This window comes from Falco biarmicus, chromosome 3 (genome assembly GCF_023638135.1).
Source record: "Falco biarmicus isolate bFalBia1 chromosome 3, bFalBia1.pri, whole genome shotgun sequence".
Taxonomy (NCBI): Eukaryota; Metazoa; Chordata; class Aves; order Falconiformes; family Falconidae; genus Falco; species Falco biarmicus.
This window is the reverse complement of record NC_079290.1, coordinates 19,872,150-19,893,687: the sequence shown is the minus strand read 5'-3', so window position 1 is coordinate 19,893,687 and position 21,538 is coordinate 19,872,150. Positions and strand designations below refer to the sequence as shown.

The following is a 21,538-nucleotide window of genomic DNA, read 5'->3' as shown; positions in this document are numbered from 1 at the left end:
TTGATGAAGGTGTGACAAAGCCCAGGGATTAGCAGCTAAAGTTAAACAAATTCAGCCTTGAGTTAAATCTTTATTGCCTGGCAGGGAATGTAACTGAAGGCTTGAACAGCTTGTCAGGGAACGGGTAAAGTGGCTATTACAGGCTGCTTTAAAGTATGAGTAAACAATTTTTTTTGTGAGATTTAAAGGTTACTTTTCCAATTCTGTTTCTGGGAGAAATTTTATGGCCTGTGCCTGTGGGATATTAGACTGGTGGGTTGTGACCATATCTCCAAAGTTTGATGTTGGTAACTGTGAATTAGTGTTGGTGCTTTTGCCTCCAGGACCATATATGCTACTTTTATGATTTTGGAGGTTGCCAGTCACTGTATTTTCACTTTGCTGTCTTCAGTGCATTTCATTCTGTTTCATAAGTTGCATGTGGTAACATGAACGTGTTGCCACATGAACACCGGTGAATTAAATTGGAACAAGAAACCCATGAAGTCACCCCACCTTGCTCTTTACATCACCCTTATCATGTACAAATATAGGTCCTGATATTCGTAAGCCGTGGCCTGACTTTTTAAGACAAACTGAAATGGGTGCCAGTTTGCGTTTCTTCTGTGTTATGAAAGGCAGTGAACTAATTCCGGAGCAGTTAAGTCAATCCGTACTTGGAGGCAGCAACTTCCACGAGAGGGACAGATACATGGAGCAAGAGCCTTGTCAGCTGCCACAGGTTTTATCTGCTGCTACTTCTGAGTCAACATTCCGTGTTAGCTCGAGGTAACAACCTCTAAATTACCTTTAAAGAAATCCCTCTCAAGCAAGTCTGTGCAGTCCTTTCCGCATTCTGCAATCAGCTCAGAAAAGTTTTTCACTCCCGCTTTTCTCTGCTGAGTGCAGCAAAACACAGACTGTTACAGCAGTTGAGCTGAGCACCCGTGCCTGCTCCAGCACCGCTCACCCAGCAGGGACTAAGCCTAACAAAAACAACCTTCTGTGCCTACTCTGCTTCTGGTATTCACATAGCTGTGGTTTATCAAGGACAAGGGAATGCGTAGCTCCTCCTGGCAAATGCTGAAAGTCAGTCGCTGCACCTGAGGAGTGTTTCAGCGGTAGGCTGCTCTGCTCCAGTGTCTGCCTCCCCCTTCTCAACCTCTTCCTTCTGATCCATGGTCTGCAAATCCCTTTTTCCACACCATCCCAGATACTCTTATCTTTGGGCAGAGGCACAGCATGGACATTTTATCCCAAATCATAAATATGTCAGATTTGAAAAAAAAAAAAAAAAAGCCCCATGTGGCACACCAATAATTTTGGTGATATATTTTATTTGATGAGGTATGTACAAGGAGGCAGTCTGAACTAACTACTCCTGTTTATTTTTTTATCTTCTTCTTGAATACGCAGGAAGTTACATGTTGCTACAAATACATTATTTGCTCAAACTGAGGATGCATGCTGCTGTTGTAACACTCTTACGTGAAATGTGAACTATCTGTAGAAATTAAACTATGCATTAAACCATGGAAGTCAATGAGCACTCCAGATTCTGCACTAATGCTACTTGTCATAAGCATTCTGGCTACAAACCCTTTGTTGTGTAAATCATATACAAATATTCTACCACATACAGTCATTGGTCTTACCTTTTCCACTTGTATTCATTTGTTGTATAAAAATTCGCCCTTCCATGGACTAAAATAGTTACAGTGGGGATGAATTACCTCGACGTAAGACCTCAGCTTTGCTATTGTAAGTATATAAATATTACAAGATTTCAGTCAAAACAAGTATTGTTATTCTAAAATATATTCAGTATCTTGGCATAAGGAAGTTTACATTATCTAGTTTCATCGTCAGTAATTATTCTAGAATTTCAGAGTGCTTTACAATGTCTGCAACATAAGCATGTGTAGATCTCTGGTTATCGTCATTTCTGAAGACTGTCAGAGCACTGCAGTTAATGACACAAACAGAATAGTTTTAATTAAAAGCTGTAGTGCCATAATATTTAACTTAAATCAAAACCCATACTGATATTTCTTATATTGCAAATGGTTGGCAACAATAATTCTACCTCCAAGGGAATATTTGTGGGGCCCCTTTCATTTAAGTTTATGAACCCCAGTAGTGCACTGAATAAGTAGTACTTGTCTTTTTAAGTTTCAGGTAACTCTTTAAGATGGCATAAAAAAAAAAAAGGAAATAAGTTTATTTTGTGTTTACATCGGGTTGTTCTGATAATGTGGTAGGATATTGCTAGATATTGGTACATTTACTTCTTGTGTCAGTGATCTGAAAATGAGACTGGTAGCTGTGAACTCCTACATGCTAACTCTGCCTCTGATGGCAAACCCTTCTGTGGATGTAGGCAAGTCTCCAAATCTCTCCTTCACTATTCCTGTTCTTCAAAAATAATGAATGTTATAAGCATTGTTTAATAGTATTGCATACTATATGTGTCCTTTTGAGATGCACTTTTGAGTGTGTGCCTGCAGTAATCAACATGTCAGAACACAGTAAGGAATTGCTTGCAATGCTAAATTTGACTTAGCAAAGCCATTTTGCTCGTGGAGGATGCGTACGGCTGATTTGAGGAAACAACAGGTTCAGCACCAAAATGAAGTAGACAAAAGCCAAGTGGCTTTTCCAAAGCTCTTCAACAGAACCAGGCAATCTAGCTAACAAAAGGGTCTTCTGTGTAGGTGGTACTTGAAACATTGGAGTTTGGCTGACTGACATGACTTTATTCATGAAAAAATGTAGTTTCAAACCTCTACCTTTTTTCAAAATTCTGAGCAATACCTTACAGCTGTGGGGCTCTGGGGCAGATGGTCTGCATGGCAGTGTGGGCACAAGTATTTGCAGTCAGAAAGCTCCTGTGTCCTGATTATTCCTTCTGTCCCAAAGGCAAATGTCCATCAGTGTCCCCAATCTGACAGCGGCCCAGGCAGGCAAGCGATATGATTCTTTGCAAGGCGGACATACAGTCTGACCCCATATGGCAGTTTCTGTATCCGTATGATGCCCTGAGGATCACATGTAGGACTGGCATCTTATTTAATATCTGAATGTCTTGACATCCGTGGCATGAATATACTGGAGAAGGTGACTTGGCTTTTTCCTCTTGAAGGCTATTCCGTCAGCTCACACGCATCAAATGACATACTGGCAGTTTATGCCTAAATACAGCCTTTTTTTGCAAGGCTGTCATGTATGTCATGTACTTCTGTGGGGCTCATGGAGATCAATCTGAGACACACAGAGGTGTTAAGAATGCCTTGGAGATGAGGATGAAGGGAAAGCAACGCTCCAGGCTCTGGATCTGGTGTAGCACCTTGGGCTCTGCTGCTTTTGGACCCCGTGTGTTGGGCAGAGCAAAGAGCAAGGCAGAAGTTCAGTGTCTGCAGCAGGAGGCTGAGGCCAAATGACTGAGTCATGTGCTCAAAGACTTCACTGACCCCTGAGTGCTTATCTGTGTTGCTGTTTACACTTGGTATATAAATACATATAACCCACCAGTTCTTACAATTCAATATTGGAAGAAATGTGATTTATAAACTATTTATAAACTGGTTAAATCCAGAATCTAGGTCCTTCATGGAAAAGGCTAACTGTGGGAAATCATTTCTGTGGAACGTGATCACAGGAGCTAGGTGAAGACGGGCAAAATGCAGCCAAAACATCTACTGCAGCTATCTGAGATGCTGCAGTACTAACGCAGGGAGTACTCCCAAGGGCTTTCCTCTGATTAAGCCGTGAAGGAGTCGGAGCGCTTTCGAGACCTGGCACAGAGCTCCATCCAACTAATGCATTTTTCATCGCTATTGAGATGCAGCATCAGTGGCAGCGAACACACGGATGTCACGGCAATGCTGCAGTAGTCTGCGGGTTGGCTCGGCGCTCTTGCTCCGACACTAGCAACCTGGGATTTGCTCTCAATGTCAAAACAGGTTGTAATTAAGGCTTCTGTTCATTATGTAAGAAATGATTTTTGGCTGGCTGCCTGTTCCCAAACCTCATGTATCCGTATGAAGGGGGGGAAGTGGCCCGCAGGAAGCGTCTGGGACACAGTGTCTGTGGTGAACAAGACAGAGGAAATACACAGGTCTTGATTCTCTGCTGCCCTGTAACTCCGGACAAGGTAGTCAGAGCTCCAAGGGGCTGCCCTAGACTGATGAATTAACAAAAGAAAATTGTTCTAAGGAGCTAAGTCTGGTCTATAGTGACCAGCAGCAGCAAACGGTGTGCAGAGGAACCATGCGTGGAGATGGACCGCTATGCAACCTGTCACAGAAAGATAAAGTACTCCCATTTCCACTTGACAATAAGAAGTGCTTGTCATTAGTCAAAGTAGTGTAAAAGATTCCTGTCAGCAATGGCCACTAAATTTCCTACTCTTGTTATCAATGCTATAAAAGCCTGTATATTGAAGCCACCTGTATGAAGCTGATGACCTTTCTCCTTTTTCTGAGCCTGCAAGAAAGCGTTGCTTCCTTACAGCGAGGCACGCAGGGAACACATAGCAGACCGGTATGCTCTGATTTCAGTCTACCAGGCATAGACTTTTTATCCATTTCTTTTTCTAGTGTCCAACAAGCACCATTTTATGGACAACAACCTGCTCTACCAGTGCAGAATGAATTTCCGCCGCCGGCGGCGATTAATGGAGCTCCTCACTGAGAAATCCCGCTTGATGCCAGAAAGCCACGACAGCCCGTTTTGCCTGCGCAAGCAGAACCATGACAACAGAAAACACACCAGTTTTCTCTCAGGTGACTCATCAACTATACTGCTGTCTGTAGGGCAACTCCACGGGATATTAAAAAATCCTTTTTGGACGAGGGTTTCAGTGATTGAAAAGAAAGCAGGGCTGGGTATTATGTGTCCCTGTTCATAGGGGTTTTCCATTCACTCAATTTACCAGATCTTTAGCTCCCTGGGGTGTTTTTGTATCTCCATGAGTAGCATTTCAGATGCTGATCAAAATTCGGTGTCAACGAACAAACAGAGCTGGTTAAAATCCACCAAGGCCAAAGTAATTGGTCATACATTCTATGTGGAGTTTTCAAGAAGAGTAAAAGTGAGGGGAAGATGTCCTGCAGAGTTAGCTGTACAGCAGTATCTGGTAAGAACTGAAAGAATAAATGCAAAGTAAAAGGAAAACTAGAAAAACTTATTTCCCTACATTGAAAAGCCTCCTGGAAGACACTGAATGGGAGCAGTTCAGCCATTGTGTTAGTTACAGTATTGTATTCATGCAGGAGAGCCCATAGCAGCCTGCCAGTACCTAAGGGGGGCCTGCAAGAAAGCTGGAGAGGGACTTTTACAAGGGCACATAGTGGTAGGACAAGGGGGAATGAGTTTAAAATGAAAGAGGGTAGATTTAGATCAGATATTTGGAAGAAATTCCTTACTGTGAGGTTGGTGCAGCGCGTTCCCCAGAGAAGCTGTGGATGCCCCATCCCTGGAAGTGTTCAAGGCCAGGCTGGATGGGGCTCTGAGCAACCTGATTTAGTGGAAGGTGTCCCTGCCCATAGCAGGGGGATTGGAACTAGATGATCTTTAAGGTCCCTTCCAACCCAAACCATTCTATGATTCTATGTAGAACACACTAACCCCTTCCCAGTGTTGTCAGTGAAAACATGGTTTATTGCTGCTGTTTTAAAGAAACCATGGAAACTAGTTTAATAATTGATACCGGTTCTCTTTCTCTCTGTATATTCTCTATTTGTAGTGAGTCCCACCAAGGAGATAAAGATTGTGTCGGCAGTACGGAGGAGCAGCATGAGTAGCTGTGGCAGCAGCGGGTACTTCAGCAGTAGCCCCACACTCAGCAGCAGTCCTCCTGTGCTCTGCAACCCCAAATCCGGTGAGCACCAGCATCCCTTACAATGCACAGGAGCCAGGGTGCAGACACCGCTTTGGGGAGAAGGCCATGTGAAGAATGCCTTGCATCGTGTCTTAGGTTTATCTTTTCAAGGATACATAAAAAATTGACAGTGTCACAGGTTTTGTAGGTCAGAGAGGACTCATCTTCTAGCCTGAAGTCCTGCTGAACACAAGCCAGACGTCTGCCTCCAGTAATCTCTGCATCAAGCCCATAATTGTGGTTTGAGCTGCAGTTTATCTCTTAGGAGGACATGCAGTCAGAGGCCCAGATTTGCCTCTTCATAGCCAGGTTCTCAACCGATTCAAATCTCCTCCTAGAGACATTCCTTTGGTGAAAGTCAGAGGAGAGTTTAACTATCCAGTGGCCACTTGAGTTGCTATGAAATAACACAACTCCGAAAACAGCAGCCTCTGAAAAAAAGAGGCAGCATTGCTTCAGCCTGTCAGGGACCATTTCAACATTTTTATTTGTTTAGGTCTTACACCAGTCTGTTTAGGAAGGTAAAAGAAGCGTTGAAGCTTATTTTCCTTTTGAAAGGATTTCCTACCCCACGCCAGAAGGTTAAACACACCCATTCTTCCACAGTTCAAAATTGTTTCTTACTGTACATCTGGGAAGGGGGAAGCAGACCAGAATAGGTATTGTTTCAGCCTCTCTGTTTCCCTCAGAAACAGCTCTGAATTTCAAAGTAGAGTCCCTGCTGCCCTTTGTGCTCCTTACTATTTCAAATTTACCTGGTCTCTGCCAGTGGTGTGGGGAAGTGTTGTGCAACGGGGGAAAGCTTCAGTGGATATGTGTAAGCTTTGCTTTTGAAGGGATGCTGAAATCTGAAGTGATTACTCAAGTGCTACATGAATCCCCTTCAAAACATTGACAATGTTTTGAATCCGGAGATGAGCGAGCTAAAGTGCGTGTCGTTCCTGCAGTGCAGAGTGGCCATCAGAATGAGAGGCATAGTTGTGAGGATATTTTCTTCCTCTCTCCTTTTAGTGCATTTCCTTCTCTCTCCTTAGGCTCTGTTGGGAATTCAGTATGAAGCTCTAAATTAAAATAATTTGAGGGACTCTGTAGGATTGCACACCTAGAAGCCATAACCACCTACACCAGACCTGCTGCCCAGCTCAGGGCAATGCTCACAGAGCTGGTGGTTGTTGCATCTTTGGAGTACCTTGCTGCTGGGCATTCGGCACCACTTACCAATGTGTACCCTATACGTGTACCAATAAGTACCCTATATGCAACGAGTTTACCCCTATGTAAAGAGTGCCACAGTGTCATGTTTTGGCAGAATATCTCTCAGGTATACTTCCCAGAAATGCTCTGATAGGTTTTATATGGGGAGCTCTTTGGCCCCAGTACATCATTAATTACATCCTGGAAAACTTTCTGGGACAGATAAAATAGCATTCATGCACTGTCGGTGAACGTGTGTGTTATCTGAAGTATGCTGACTATTCCATTCCTTTATGGTTCTGATTATATATGAAGTGTCAACCCAGGAGTAGTGAGAACAAGTTTATTTTAATGCAGCTGATTACACAACACTGGAAGAAAAAGGAGAGGCTGATGTTGCCCTTGCGTAAATTCTTTTATTTGTTAAAATAAATTCTCCCTTAGGACTAGTTTTCAAATTCTGAATAGCTTTAACAGACTCATACTTGAAAGGAGACAGCAACGGGCTTATAAACAAACATAGTTTTAAGAATTATAAAATTATCAGCAATGTAGGGTAATTTCTCCCATAGCACAAGTACAGATCCACATGTTATCTCGCTTAGGTTAACATAAGGCTGTCAGATGTAAATGTTACAGAGGAATTCTTACTCCTCTGCTGGACTATAAAGTGATTTTTTTCACAGTTTCCTGCTATCCAGACCAGTAGTATGTTGCTGAACTGCATGCTAATAAACACAAGGCAGAGGTATATTTATTGTCAGGTAAGATCTCTTGTAGGCAAACACTTGAAAAAAAATCCCAGGTCACGACCTGACCAGTCATGTAGAAAAACAATCGTCAAACAAAGATAGATTTCTGGAGGTATAATGAAGGGAGGCATGCAAAGGTGTCCTGTGTGGATGATTTACCTGATTCTGACTTGTCGAATGAGCAAAATCATTCAGTTTTTTTTTACATTGACCAGGCATGCTCTGCAAAATGTAATGCTGGCTAAATTGCAGTTTGTCAAAATCCATGGGAAGCTTAAAAATATAGTATTGTTTTGTATGCTAGAATTCTCTCTACTCCCATGAATGCCATTAAGAAAGTCAAGACTGTCTTCAAATACCATCTGTGGGAAATTTTATCTTCCACCTGTGACTGGAAAGGCAGACATTATCAAAATTATTTATCGCTAAACGAAAAGCAGCTATAATTTTAAAGGTGAAGTAGGAAAATATGGTGAATGACATACATCTTTATGTTGTCCTCCATCTTGTGAAGTGTTTATAGACAGATAAAAAATGGTACAGAGAATGATACTGATTTGATTTGGCAGAACTTTAAATTGACTTTGTTCAGAGGAAAATTACCCCATTACATAGCAAGACAGTGGGGAATCACCTGCAGAAACTTTTTGGTATTTCCTTTCATGTAAAATCCCAGCCAGCTAGAGGTTACCTAGGCTGTCCCTGGATAAGATGGAGTTAGATGCCTGTGCCTAAAACTGCAGAAATCTCTTGGGGTAATTCCTGACCCAACCAGGACTTTCTTATTACTTAATTCTGTGATTCAAACAGAGGGCACCAAACATGCACAGAGCGAGTCAGGAAGAAAAGCTGCTCCATGCCGGGAAGCTCGATCGCTTGTTTTAACACTGGACACGGGAACAGCCACTTCTGATGTTTGTGATAGCGTTTAGTGGATCTTGATTGCAGACAAAAAATGCCCTGATTTTCCAAAGATCTTATCATTTGTTCTCAGGGTTATTCTGCAGTCTTTTCCTTGGCTCTGTGACTACTTTCAAGCAAGTCTGCGAGAACTGAGAGCGTGTAATGGAAGTGGGACCAAAAAAGATGTTGTATCCCAATGCTGTATCTTATTTATTAAGAGAAATTGCAGAGGAATGTTGGTATTGAGTATCTATTTATGTACCTCCACAGTATTAAAGAGACCCGTGACTGCTGATGAGCTCTTGATGCCTGGAGCCCCATATGTAAGAAAAACTTTTACGGTATGTCTCCAGTATTTTTCTTTATTTTCTGCATGTTGTATGCATAAGGTAATCCAAACAGACATTTTCTGATGGGATAATTAGAGCTTATTTGCATTTGGTAAGGTTTGTACTTTAAAATCCCAAACTCCATTATCAGTGTTTCCACACATTTCAGGTCTGATGCTGTGCTTGTTTATCCTGTCTTTATGCCAATGTCATGCTGCTGACTTAAATGGCGTGTAAAATTACATAAAGCAAATAACATTTGTATTATACAAACTCATCTAGTCTTTGTGCTCCTGGTAATATTTGCTTTACAGGAGTGGATTACCTGCCCAAAGTGAAGTATCTACTTATGTCTTTCTAAACTGTGATGGGACAGAAATTTTGATTCTTGCTCACTATTAGAGAAAGCCTGTCTGTAAAGGCATTTTTTAACCTAGTCATTGGAAGTACTGATTTTTACAGTCTCCTAGTTCCACAAAAAAGTTCATTAAGAGCAAGAGGAATGATTTGGATAGAGCTTTTCCCATGAGTGATACAGCAGCCTGTACATAACATCCCTTCCTACGTGTTTGAAATATAGAGATGTTGAAATTGCTGTCTCGAGCCATTTAGATGTTACCCCGTTGAATTTCACAGAGCTGCCTGATGGTGATCATGTCCTTCTTTTCTCTTTCCAGATCGTTGGTGATGCGGTGGGCTGGGGCTTTGTGGTGCGGGGCAGCAAGCCCTGCCACATCCAGGCTGTGGACCCCAGCGGGCCGGCAGCTGCCGCTGGGATGAAGGTGGGTTTTCAAAATGGGATGATTTACTGGGAGTATTTGTGCTGCTCAGTGAAGGTCTTGGTCTGCCTGGACTTGGGGAGGGAGAGGTGCTTTTGTTTCCACGATTGAGTCAGTTTCAGGCATTTATGCACGGTGTCTTTCACCCCCTCCTGTTTCTTTCCTTCCATCCTTGAGGTTCTTCAAGTCCCTTTTCCACATGAAACTCATTCATTCTTTCCCTTTTTTTGAGTTTGGGGTTTTTTTTGGTTGGTTAGCTGGTTTTGGTGGTGTTTTGTGGGTTTTTTTTTGGTTTTTTAAATGCACCTTTTCCCAACACTGCAGTTTTATCTTCCGTCTTTACTTTGCCATTGATGTGGTTGGTAGTATGCAGCTTCGGGACTTTGCCTATATAGGAAGAGACAAAGTCAGACATACCTATTGAAAGTGAAGCAAGCATAACCCATTCACTGTAAAGCAGTTAAGATTCAAGACATTTTGGAAAGAAGAATGTGTGATACTTTCATATTTCATTAAGAGCTGAAATAGTTTCTTACATGATTTAAGAATAAATAAATACAAATTCCATGTGAAGGCTTTTGTAGTCAGTGCAGAGCCCATTGACTTACCTGCGTGTTTGGATCACATCCTGCATGCATCTGTGAATTAATCACTGCCTTGCACAGTGGGAAAAATAAAAGGAAAGCATTACGCCAAGTACAGATAAAAGCAAGAAAGGGAAACTAGCTGCTGCATCTGCTCCGATGTCCAGGCTGGGCCAGACCCAAAGATTAAATTATCATTTTATGTCACATTTTACTGTATGGTGGCAACACAGATGAAAGTTTCAGATGTATTCCACATGCAGTCCAGTTTGCCGTGAATTTTGTCCTACCTTCTAATTCATCTCCCTTTGCCATCACACTAACCCCAGCAGCCCCTCGCCTGTATATTCACACCCACCAAGCTGGAGGCAACACGTGCTGCCATGATTCCCAGGATGCGCATCCCGCCCATTGCACAATGCCAGATCTGCCATGGCACTCTCCTTAGGAAATGCACTGCAGGGGTTTCTCCGCTCTGGCTGCTGGGCTTTTTTTGTAAATGAAACTTGCAAGGGCGTACTGTCTTTGAACATTTACTTTTTTTGAGCACGGCAGGCAAAACCCCTGGGAGGGGGAATGGCAGCTGCAGAGCCTGTCGGCGCATGCAGCACCCTGACGCATCCTGCTGGCAAACAGCTTGATTCCTGAGGGAGCTGGGATTTTTGATACGTTTTATACAATACCTAAATATAGTATACAGTTACAATTTTTTTGTATGAGGAATATACTTTTCAAATCGTAATCCTGCCTAAAATTTAAAGGTCTTTAAATTTTAAAGGATTAATTTATTCATGTATATGTTCTAGATCCTGAACTTGGGAGTTTAGTACTTTACAGCATCTTTTACTCTCTGAATATAGCAGCTAGCAATAAAGTAGATTTATTCTGAAACCTGACTTGTAAAAATAACACTGTGGTGTCATATGTGTAATCTAAGAGATTTCACTTCTGCACTCAGCAGCTTAGAGCTGAATATAGTGGGGCTTTGGTTTGTTTTTACTTCTGGTTTCATGCTGGCAGCCCTGTGACCGCACACTAAAATGTTTCAGTTAAGTTAGGTTCTTTCATATTTCACCTCTGAAACTGGTTTTATGTACCAAATTATATCCTTGTATCTTCCATTCGTGCTCTCCGTGCATTCATGTACTCTGATGGGCCGAATCCTTCAAGATGTAAGAATGTAAAATAGTCCGTTGTCCTGAGGGGAGCAAACAATTATTTTAAAGCTGGGATATATTGCCTTGAATTTGCACAAAGGACAGATCTGATTATTTTCAAAGGTGCTGCCTTTATATAAAATCGCTTTTCAGAGCAGAACTGCACGTGAAACTTAATAGCTGTATATTAGATCAGTCCCTGTTTAGACACAAAAATTGGCGCCCCATTTTCAGAAATGCTGAATACCCTTAGCCCCTGGTGAAGAAATGCCAGTTTTCTTTGAAAATAAGTTTTTTTTTGTTGACGTGTTCCCATGGCAATAGATATGTAAATTCTAGTGCAGTATTTGAAATTTTTAAGAATCTATGTCACTTAATCCATCTGTTTATAGAACTCTTCAATCTGGCAAATTTAAAGGAATCTCATGACAAGCTTTAGATGACAGCTTCTTGAAAAAAAACCTTCTCCTGTGTGGAAGCTGCAGGAGGGGCACTTTGAAAATAGACTATTGGGCACGGTAACTTCTGGTGGGCTGGTGCAAGGAGCTTTTGTCTGCCAGCGTTGCTTTGTGCGCTACACCAAAGAAGCGCTGACAAGGAAAGTTGGCTATGATGAAAAGGGCAAGAATTTGAAGAAGAGCCAAGACTTGGCATTGCAGTTTGTAGAAAAGTTCTTGGCGGTAGCAGCAGGGTTTTTCCTCCTAAGGAGATGCATCCAGTGTAATCATTTTTGGAAATGTCTTTATTTGTAAAGCTCATGATTTTGCACTTACCTCTCTTGGAGAGCACTATATTCCTGTCTCTGCATTACACTGGGCAAATTGTTGAGAGAGGACTGCCGCCCACAATCTCATTGTAGGACCTCAGTTTGTGCACTTAAATTTCTCCCATGTATTATATAAAGCAGTAAACGTTACGGGCTCAACCTACCTGTAGGACTTTGTGGTGGCTTGCTTTCAGTTTGACCTTGGCTGGGCTGCTGAGCTGCTCCAAAGTGCTGTGAACTGGGAGCCTGAGTAGGCAGTGGCGGTGTGGTGGGCACGGCGCTGGTTGGCTGGGATGCAGGGGTCTCTGTCACACACATCCACCTCTGCATGGCTGCACTTGCCGTCGCCTTGTGCCTGACATCCTCTTCTAGGGCAATTGTCAGACAATTTAATTCTGAGAAAATCCCTTCTAGCGTGGTCTGCTGAAGAGGTATGAGAGGGTGTTAAGTTTTTTGGCTTTAAGTCTCGTTACCTCTTCTGGGGCTGGTAAATAGGGTTACCATTTACAGTATGAGGTTTCAAGTATGAAGGTGAGCAAATAATTTAATAAATATCTTGTCAATTAGTTTTATTGAAGTATTTTTAGATCTGGTTTGTTGAAGTGTGGCTGCCTGTGACAGTGTTGTGAAGAGCGTGGTTGCTGTGAGCGCGTTAATGAGTGGGAGCTGGAGGCGACGCGGGGCTGTGAAAGGAGTCAGTGTTGCGATGCGTACTTCTAAGTTATTTGCAGCTCTGTTTTGCTGTCTGCTGTCATCAGTAGTGGAAGACAGGAACAACAGGATTTTGAAGTTCCCAGGTTGCTTTAATATTCAGTACTGACTGGCTGCAAAATTCAGGTCTCTGCAGATGACGTATTGCCAGTTGTCAGGAAAAATATTTTTCCCTTTTTTCAGTGTTTTATTCTGTAAGTTGATTTCTGGTTCTGAGGTACAAAGACTCTTTGAAAAGTTACACAACTTGACTTAAAACTGGTGACTTATATTACGTACCACACGATGTTATTTAATGTGATGTCACTGCAACAGAGTGTGAAAAAACGAGCAGACCTATCTTAGTGTGAGGCTTGTGAAAGAGACAAATTAATCACCCATTTTGCTGATATTCGTTCTTCCCTTTGGCTGGGGAAATCAGTTCCCAGCTCTAACCTTTGAGGAATGGTAAAGAATATCTGGTTCCTTAAACTGATTTTGAGCAAATTACTTCTTATAGGTGTTAAACCTAAGGTCCTTGTATTGTACAAATTGTCAATGGCCACTCAAGCTTTTCTGTCCAATTCTAGTTCTTCATTATTTCACTAAGTAGCAGGGAGCTTGGGGGACCATGTATGGTCACTGGTACCAACACCACCTGTTTTGAGCTCTGCTTGGGGATTATGGTATACAGCCAGGACTATTTCATAGAATCATAGAATCGTTCAGGTTGTAAAAGACCTTTAAGATCATCGAGTCCAGCCATTAACCTCACACTGCTTATAGGTTCAGCATGGTTCTGCTCTCCTCCTGATCTTTAGAAGCTGGCACAGGGTGGAGGTCAGCCTCATAAATTTTCTGCCTGTGCCATCGTCTTCTGCATTCTCATATGATTATATCAGGTCCAGGTCCTCAAATGGTTTCACTAGCAGGATAAGAGCCAAATCTCAAGTGTAACTGAGTAGCCACTGTCTCATGGAGCAGATCGAGGTCATCAGGCTCAGTTTCCCTGCAGTCACAGGAACATAGGTACTATCTGATAAATCCAGAGGATCCAAGTACTGCCACAATCATAAAGTGTTACAGGCTTGTAACATAAAGGATTAAAAGATACTCACTATAAGGTGCCAACTGGGGGGAAAACCAACCCAAAACCATGTGATGTCAGAGGAATTGCCAGTGCCTTCAATTCCTGCAATAGGAAGAAATTTGAACTGTGAGATTCTCAGGAGGTTGAACGTACCCCATGCTGCAGAGAAACACAAACCCTATTCCATGGTCCTTGTCAATCTGACCTCAAACCTGGTGACGGCTCAACAGCTGGACAAGCAAGATAAACCAGTCAAAAAATCTTTAGAAAACAAAACCAAAAAAAATCAAAATAATAATTAAAAAATTACTCCCTCAGTAGAAAATATCCCATTTGTGGCTGTGGCCAATCTCCAGTGCTTTACAGGACAGTGGGAAAAGTAGAGAAGCTTGGACATCATAAGTGAGGAACCTCTTCGTAACTCCTAAAGGCAGCCTAGTGGGAGCTTGAAGGCTGGTATTTATATTGTGTAAATGAGGCACAACAAACTTCCTTCTATTTAACCCTACTCCATGAGGCTTAGGAAAGGGAAGAAACCTCAGTGTTTGGTGCGTGGTCTGACCCTTTAAAGCACTGGGGAGATACTCCAGTGCTAACTGAAGGTATCCAAAAGCTACTTTCACTATCTCATGTAACTGAGCTTTAAATGAGATGATGAAGTAGGTTTGGATAAATATTTATGCTGTGCACTAGCATATGGTGTTGTTCAAGCAGATGCAATTCAGTCGTAGAATTCTTATCTTATACCAACATGTTACTGATTGTAGAAAAGCGTAAATTACACAAGCTGCCATCTGTTTTCAATTACCGCATGAAAACACTGAGGCAGGTTGGTATTTTCCTTTAGCTGTGCTATCAGCTCACTGCTGAATTTGATAATTACATTAGAGTGAATTCAGAATGAATGCATTTGGTAATGTGAACACTCAAAAAAAGTTGCTGACAAACTGCTTTCATAGCTTGTCCATAAATAGAGAAGCAGCAGAGCTAAACGCGTATAGCACTCCGTGCAATGAATGCCACTACTGTAGGGCTTGAATATAAATGTATATGTTTCAAACATGACTCTGTAAGCACCTCATTTTCTGATAGTATTTAATTATAAGCTATGACATAAAGGTCCATTCTCCTTCATAGAAATGTGGAAGCTGCATTCAATCAGCTGTGACTAGAGAAATCTAATTTTAAGAAATCAGATTTGTTATTTTACCGTAAGATCAACGCTGATTTTGCAAAACCAAAGAAAATTCAAACAAATTTTAGCTCTGTCTTTCACTTTATGCAGCTGTAACCAGAACCTCAGATTTTGTGTGCCATTATCCACCTCAGAGATTGGAGAGCTGAGCAGGGTAGCCATTAGCCTTGAACATCCTGTACATCATGCTCAAGAAGAGTGGTTAAGACATGTTAGGAGCATAGTAAGAACATAATGGTCAACAGTTCGGATGCTGTTTTTTCCCCATTTGATATTTAGTAGAAATCTTTGTCAAATACTCTAAAGAAAAATTTAGTAAGGCAGCTGTGTTAGTAGCGTGATTCCACAGAAGTTGGAAGAGATTAAATATTTGTGAATGTGGAAATACGCAACTCTGCCATCAACATCAGAAGTGGATTAGTGGTTAGTTGTCCTTGACAACTGTTTAACAGCGTGTATAGCAGTCACTGGACTTTCCTGAACGACACATGAATCTGTGCCTGGGTGTTCCTGCTCTGTGTCTGCCTTCTCTTTTTGGTCTGTGATCATCATTTGCTCAAGGAGTTTGCTGGTAAGCTGTGGTGATGCCTTTCCCAAAGTTTCCATTTCCATTGGATGTTTTTAATTAACCTCAATTATTAGTTCCAAATTTTTTTTTGAGTGAGTCCTGTCACCACTTTTCAATAAGTTGGATCTACCCTAAACACCTGTGACTCTAACTGTACTGGGATTATTGCCATCAAAATTATCACGATGACTTGTGACATGTCATAGTGACCATTGAGTACTGGTCAGCAAACTGTATTGCACCCATCTCCTCTTGTCTGAGAGTTTTCTGAATTTAGCCCTTTTACCAAAGTAGGGGCTTCTCTTGCTGAAGGAAAATGAGATTTTGTAAGCTGCATTGTGTGTTGCTGCCAGAACTTTGTCTGATTGCCGGAAGGAGACAAGGTTTGTCAGATCTCTCCTTTGCTTTCAATTACAGAATACTACAAGTCCAACAGCAGAGTCCTGAAGTCCTTGATCATCCTTTGCATTAGCACAGTGTCTTTAGGTTGACTGAAATCATCCAGTGTTTTCCCAGCAGTCCCCCTTTCTCTGCATCACTGGGAATCCCAGTGCAGCATTGGATGAGCTGCTAGTCAGTCTCTGTTCTGCCCCTTTGCTGCACCAGCGACTCAGGCTGTTGTATCCCCCTTCTGTGGTGGAAGCCCTCTCACTGTTGGACCTCTCTGAGTGTCAGGAGACTGTCTTAGAGACCCTGGACCACTGGCCTGCTAGTTGGACACAGACAATTTGGATTTGGATTCTCTACCCTGTCACAAACCTTTTGTGCAACTACACCGACTGTTTTCCTACCAGCGTACATAGGTATTCTTTTAAGGTAGTTTGGGTTTAAACAGATGGAAAATGCTAACAAATCTGACATGCTATCAAACATAAGCAAAATGTTTGATGAGTAGATCCATTTTGGTACCAGTACAAATGAAAAAGTCTTTAGGTTTGCTAAAGTTTCCCTGTGTTCCATGGGGCTGTGGTTCACAGTCTTGGTTTCCCAGTCTCAGGGCAATACGTGCATCCGAGTTTACAGACTGGACCTGCAGACTCCCGAGCAGCAATGTTCCACTGACATGGGCTCTAAATGAGTTTCAAACTTCAGTTTGGATGACTCTTCTCTTTCTAAGCCGTCCTCCTCCCATCCTGACAGGAAATTTGTGTCTGTATTAACTCTGAACACTTTCGTTGTGACATACCACCCCGCCATCCCTGTGCAGGTTGTGACTGTTCCAGGGATAGAGACTTTATATTTCCAGTGCTACCTTACTTCAGTCTCTGCTAATCTTTACCAAAATTCTCCTCTGTTTTACTCTGTTTTCCACTAATAAATCATTAAACTCTTAAGTATGACATTCTAGTTCTTTCAAAGCTATGATGAAGCTGTTGTTTTCAGAGATGTCAGAATTTATCCTACATTCCTGCTTTTTTTTTTTTATTATTATTTTGTATCTCCATTTTTCTGTTTGTTTCCTTGGTTTGCCTTGCTTCTTTCCCCACAGCGTTGTTTAAGGATCTGTTTGTTTTGAGGATGTCTCTTCTGGGGCCGCAGTACTTCTGTTGAAGTTGTTTTGGATGGTCAAGTGAACCCCACCCTTGTGAAGACGCCTCTGGGTGCACGGTCACCACCATGTAGATGGGGTGGGGGACTGTGCTCGCTTCCATGGGCTGTGGGCTTCTGTTCTTCTGAGTCAGTGGACATAAAACCAATGGAAAAGGAGATGCCAGCTTTATGTTGGGCTCGAGACTAGCTGCGTGCTGTGACTATCAGCACTTGCTGTTCCATGATAAAGAAATCAAAACTCCATGTATAAAAAGACAGCCCCCAGAGGCATAAGGGGCAAGATCCACCCCCATGCAGACAGGCAGCGTGGTGCTCCGGCACCACTCTTGCAGGAGGTAAACTGCAAACTGCGTGCCCAAAACAGGGAAAAATTATTATTATGGTTTTTAGTCCTATTTTTGAACTGCAGGATCCAAGTTGTTCACTATAGGGAAAGGAATTAAGGCAGTGGGAATTCCTCGGTGAAATATAAACGGAGTGGCTTTAGCTTTCTGAGTATAAATTTCACCTTTAACAGTGAATTTCTGTTTTCTTCCCCCTAAACTTATAGGACACAGGTTTAGCAAAGTTCTACTTGCGTATCCCAGACCTGAATTTTGGCCTGCAGAACAGTATTAGATTTCCAATAACTCTGTGTGACTTTTTCTAAAGACTCTTTTAACAGAGAGAGAGTTTTACAGGGCAATAAAATTACTTTTTTTTTTTTTCTTTACAACAACTGAAACCTAAGGCAAATACAGAAAGTTTCATAATAGCTCAGAGCTCTTTTTTCTGCATTCACAGCAGTGTAGTTGAGTTAGAATCAAATTTGTTTGTAGACCAATGACCTAAAATGCTCTTGGACAACAAGAAACCTACTATACTTATGTCTGTCCATTGGCTCCTTCTCATCAATAGTTAATATAATTAATGGAAAAAAAATTGTCTGCAAGTTCATAATCGGTGGTCTGTGGATGTTTTAAATTTAATCACATTACTGTAATAAAAAATACGTTTACATATTCTTTTCAAGTAAGTGTTTTTTTATGGCAGGATAACGCAGATATCTGAACACTCTGCATTTATGAAAGTGCTTTCTTGATTGTTTCCGGAGTCTTACAGCTGGAGCCATTCAGAACGAGAGAGAAAGCAGTCTTGGTTTCAGCTGCACTGTAAAACAGGGCTGTGTCTGTGTTTTGCTACAGCTTCCAAATTGCAGCATGGTCTGTAGCCCATTGAACGGCGAGATCTAGCACCGGCCAGAACAGCTGGGACCTTGCCCTCGCCTGAGCTTCCTTAGTCTACTGCTGGTCAGTCTTAGGTAGTCCAGGTTTTCTAAAGAGAGGACTGTCAGCTGAAAAACTTGTCTGCAGAATGGCTGAAATCTTAGAGTATCCTAAGTGTCTATAAAAAAAACACATAAAATCAGACGTCAGTACAGCAAAATGCTGGCATTTTGAACTGCTTTTGCTCTCAATTGAGGGTGAAAAGCACTGTGTATTATTAGGTTTACTTGCAATATCCATTTTATTTGAAGCCTGGAAGGGGTCCTCAGGTGCTGTTGGATTTACAGCATTGTGGCTATCACAGCTCTCTGCCCTGAGTACTTCAGGGATGATGCTGCTCGCCAGCTGTCTGTTTTACAGAACCCTTCCCTGCACTTTTCTGTGTCTTACTTCGTTGCTGCTCAGGACACTAGCTGGCTTCCTTTCATGATATAAGTGAACGATCCGGGAAACATGTTGCACTAAAGCCAAGGCTCTGTTTAGCTAGTCAAACACATGGAAAAACAATTGCACTTTTGTCTGTGCAAGCGGAGAGCAGCTGTTTGTCTCAAATGGTGCACACTGCTCCTGCTCATTGTAGCCTTGATACCGGAGGGTGCTGAGGGTGCCCTGTGGGGATCCAACTGCCCTTGGAACTCCCTTGTTTGGGCTGGTTTAGGGATTGTTTCACCTTTAGCCATTCCAGTTATTTTTTTTCAGAGCTGTTCTGTGGTAGGTATCGAATTGCAGTATACAATAAAAACACTTATAACGTTAAGCATGCAGTCACTGGTTTGCTTTCCTGATGTGGCCCAGCCCAGCTTGGCTTTATCTGTGGGTATTTCTCGCTGGGACTCAGATGAAGTCAGTCATTTTACACACCAATTCCCAATTAGGGCCGTGAGAAGCAGTGGCCTACATTTCCCTGTTCCATATTTATAGAAGGTTTGTATTTCAGGGCATTAGGTCCTTATGTTATTACCCTCCAGGTATCTACAGATAGATTTGATTTACCTAATGTGAATAGTTCCCATTTGCTGTATCAGTGTTTGCCTGGCTGCTCGGTCTATCCGTTGGGGTTACTGTGCCGCCACGGAGCTGAGACTCACGTACAGAGCAAGAGCAACCCACCCCAAACCAAGAGCTGTTCTCGTGGGCTGCTGGCTCAGTGATTCCACCAGCAGAAAGGGAGGGATACAGACACTATCTAAACCAACAATGAGGCCCTTTGAGAATCTATGACTTTTTATATTATGTGACATTATATTATTGGATGTCTTAATTTTTTTTATATTACGTAGGTTTTATATTATGTTGTTTAATTTCTGATTTTTTTTTTCAGTTGGAGACCGATGAGTTTGGAATACTCTAAAAAACCCCAGTCTTTTTTAAAAACAACAACAAAAAAAAAGTATGTAATGAGTATGTGTAATGAAAACATGTAACAAACCCTTGCTCAGGCAAACCATCCCTACCAGACTTCAGCCACAGACCAAGATGGAGTGCCAGAATTATCCACTTACGTTTGTAATTCTGTAAATGGAGTTAGTTTCCTCTGCTATGCCTTGTACTGTGCTCTGCTGGTACCCAGTTTCTAGCCCACTGATGGAGCAGTGGGCCAGCTTAACACTGGTGTAAAGATTGAACAAGAAATGTGTTCCTCTAGAGAGAAAATCCTGTGTTTATGCAAGACCTGGATACTTGCCTACTCCCACACCACCCACTCTACAGCCAATTACACATTTGGTAGAGATATTTACTGAGCTGAACACACAGCTGCAATTTATTCTGTTTCATCCAGTAACCTCAGTTATGTAGAAAAGGACATTGCATGATTTTTTAACCTTCCGGTGACATGCAGTAGGTTTTGATTTGTAAGGTTCCAGCCTTGATTTACTAAACCTAGCAAGATTGCATGAATTCTTAAAAAAGAAGAAAGAAAAAATTCTAACTGGAAACATAACTTTTTGGACCTCTGATTTTCATCTCTTTTCCTCATTCCACTGTGACAATGTAAGGCATAGCAGAGCGAGAGCAAATGCTTTAGTGCTGCCTGTGTTTACTTTTATTTAGAAGGTTGGTTTTGGGTCTTAGGCTTTTCTGTGGCAGCACGTTCAGCATCTCTGTGGCCTGAGCTCTTTGCTGAGCATGGGGATTCCTCTGCTTCATGGCTATGAGTTACCTATTAAAATAGAAGAGCCCCTGTGTCAGTATAAATGCAGATTGTGTGTGTGTGTACAAGAAGTTGAGCTCTACGCCCTCTCTCCACTGTTGTTCCCTGCCTCACATTTCTCTGTGCTTGTTCCTTCTGCCCTAACATCCATCTTGCCATTGATTTCCCTGGGACTTTAAGTGATCTGAAAACTTAAGCTGCAGTTTAGTGACCTAAGTGTAAGCTGCTGCCAGAAAGGTTGATCCTATCTTTACTTCCTTTTCATCTACCTCTTTCCCTTTGCCTCCAACCAGATCCCTATCTATTGCCTCCTTCCTCCAACCATGTCAGGCACATCAGGGAATTTATTTTGCCTGGAGACAGGTCCTTTCATTTATTTATTTTTGCTGGCACAAGATTAAAAGGGAGCGGTGCCTGGCTTTGGTGCATTGTTCCCCAGAGCCAGTGCAAAGGGACAGGAGCAATTCTTGGGAGTGCAGGCACCAAGTCCGGCTATGAGCCCTCCTCCCCTTTGGAACTGGTTTGATACCCGGATCCACAAAGTCCTTGGCCATTCAGGCCGAGGGTATCCCTTTCTGCTGGCAAAAAAAGTGGTGGAGTCCTAGGTCAGGTTACTGATCCAGCTTTTAATAAACAAAACTTTGCCCCCCATATTTCTTTTAAAAGTGAGATTAGCTCTTTACACCCTAAGGAGATGGAAACC

At 42.1% G+C, this 21,538-nt stretch overlaps 1 protein-coding gene across 2 annotated transcripts in view; it reads left to right on the top strand.

Moving 5' to 3' along the window:
* Window positions 1-21,538, top strand: part of DEPTOR (DEP domain containing MTOR interacting protein) — a 76,092-nt gene that overhangs the window by 46,330 nt on the left and 8,224 nt on the right. For both annotated transcript variants that reach the window (XM_056330707.1, XM_056330706.1), the window contains 4 exons: window positions 4,578-4,763; window positions 5,726-5,860; window positions 8,980-9,050; window positions 9,716-9,820. In XM_056330707.1, coding sequence (XP_056186682.1) covers window positions 4,578-4,763; window positions 5,726-5,860; window positions 8,980-9,050; window positions 9,716-9,820 — 497 coding nt within the window. The remainder of the gene's footprint in view (window positions 1-4,577; window positions 4,764-5,725; window positions 5,861-8,979; window positions 9,051-9,715; window positions 9,821-21,538) is intronic.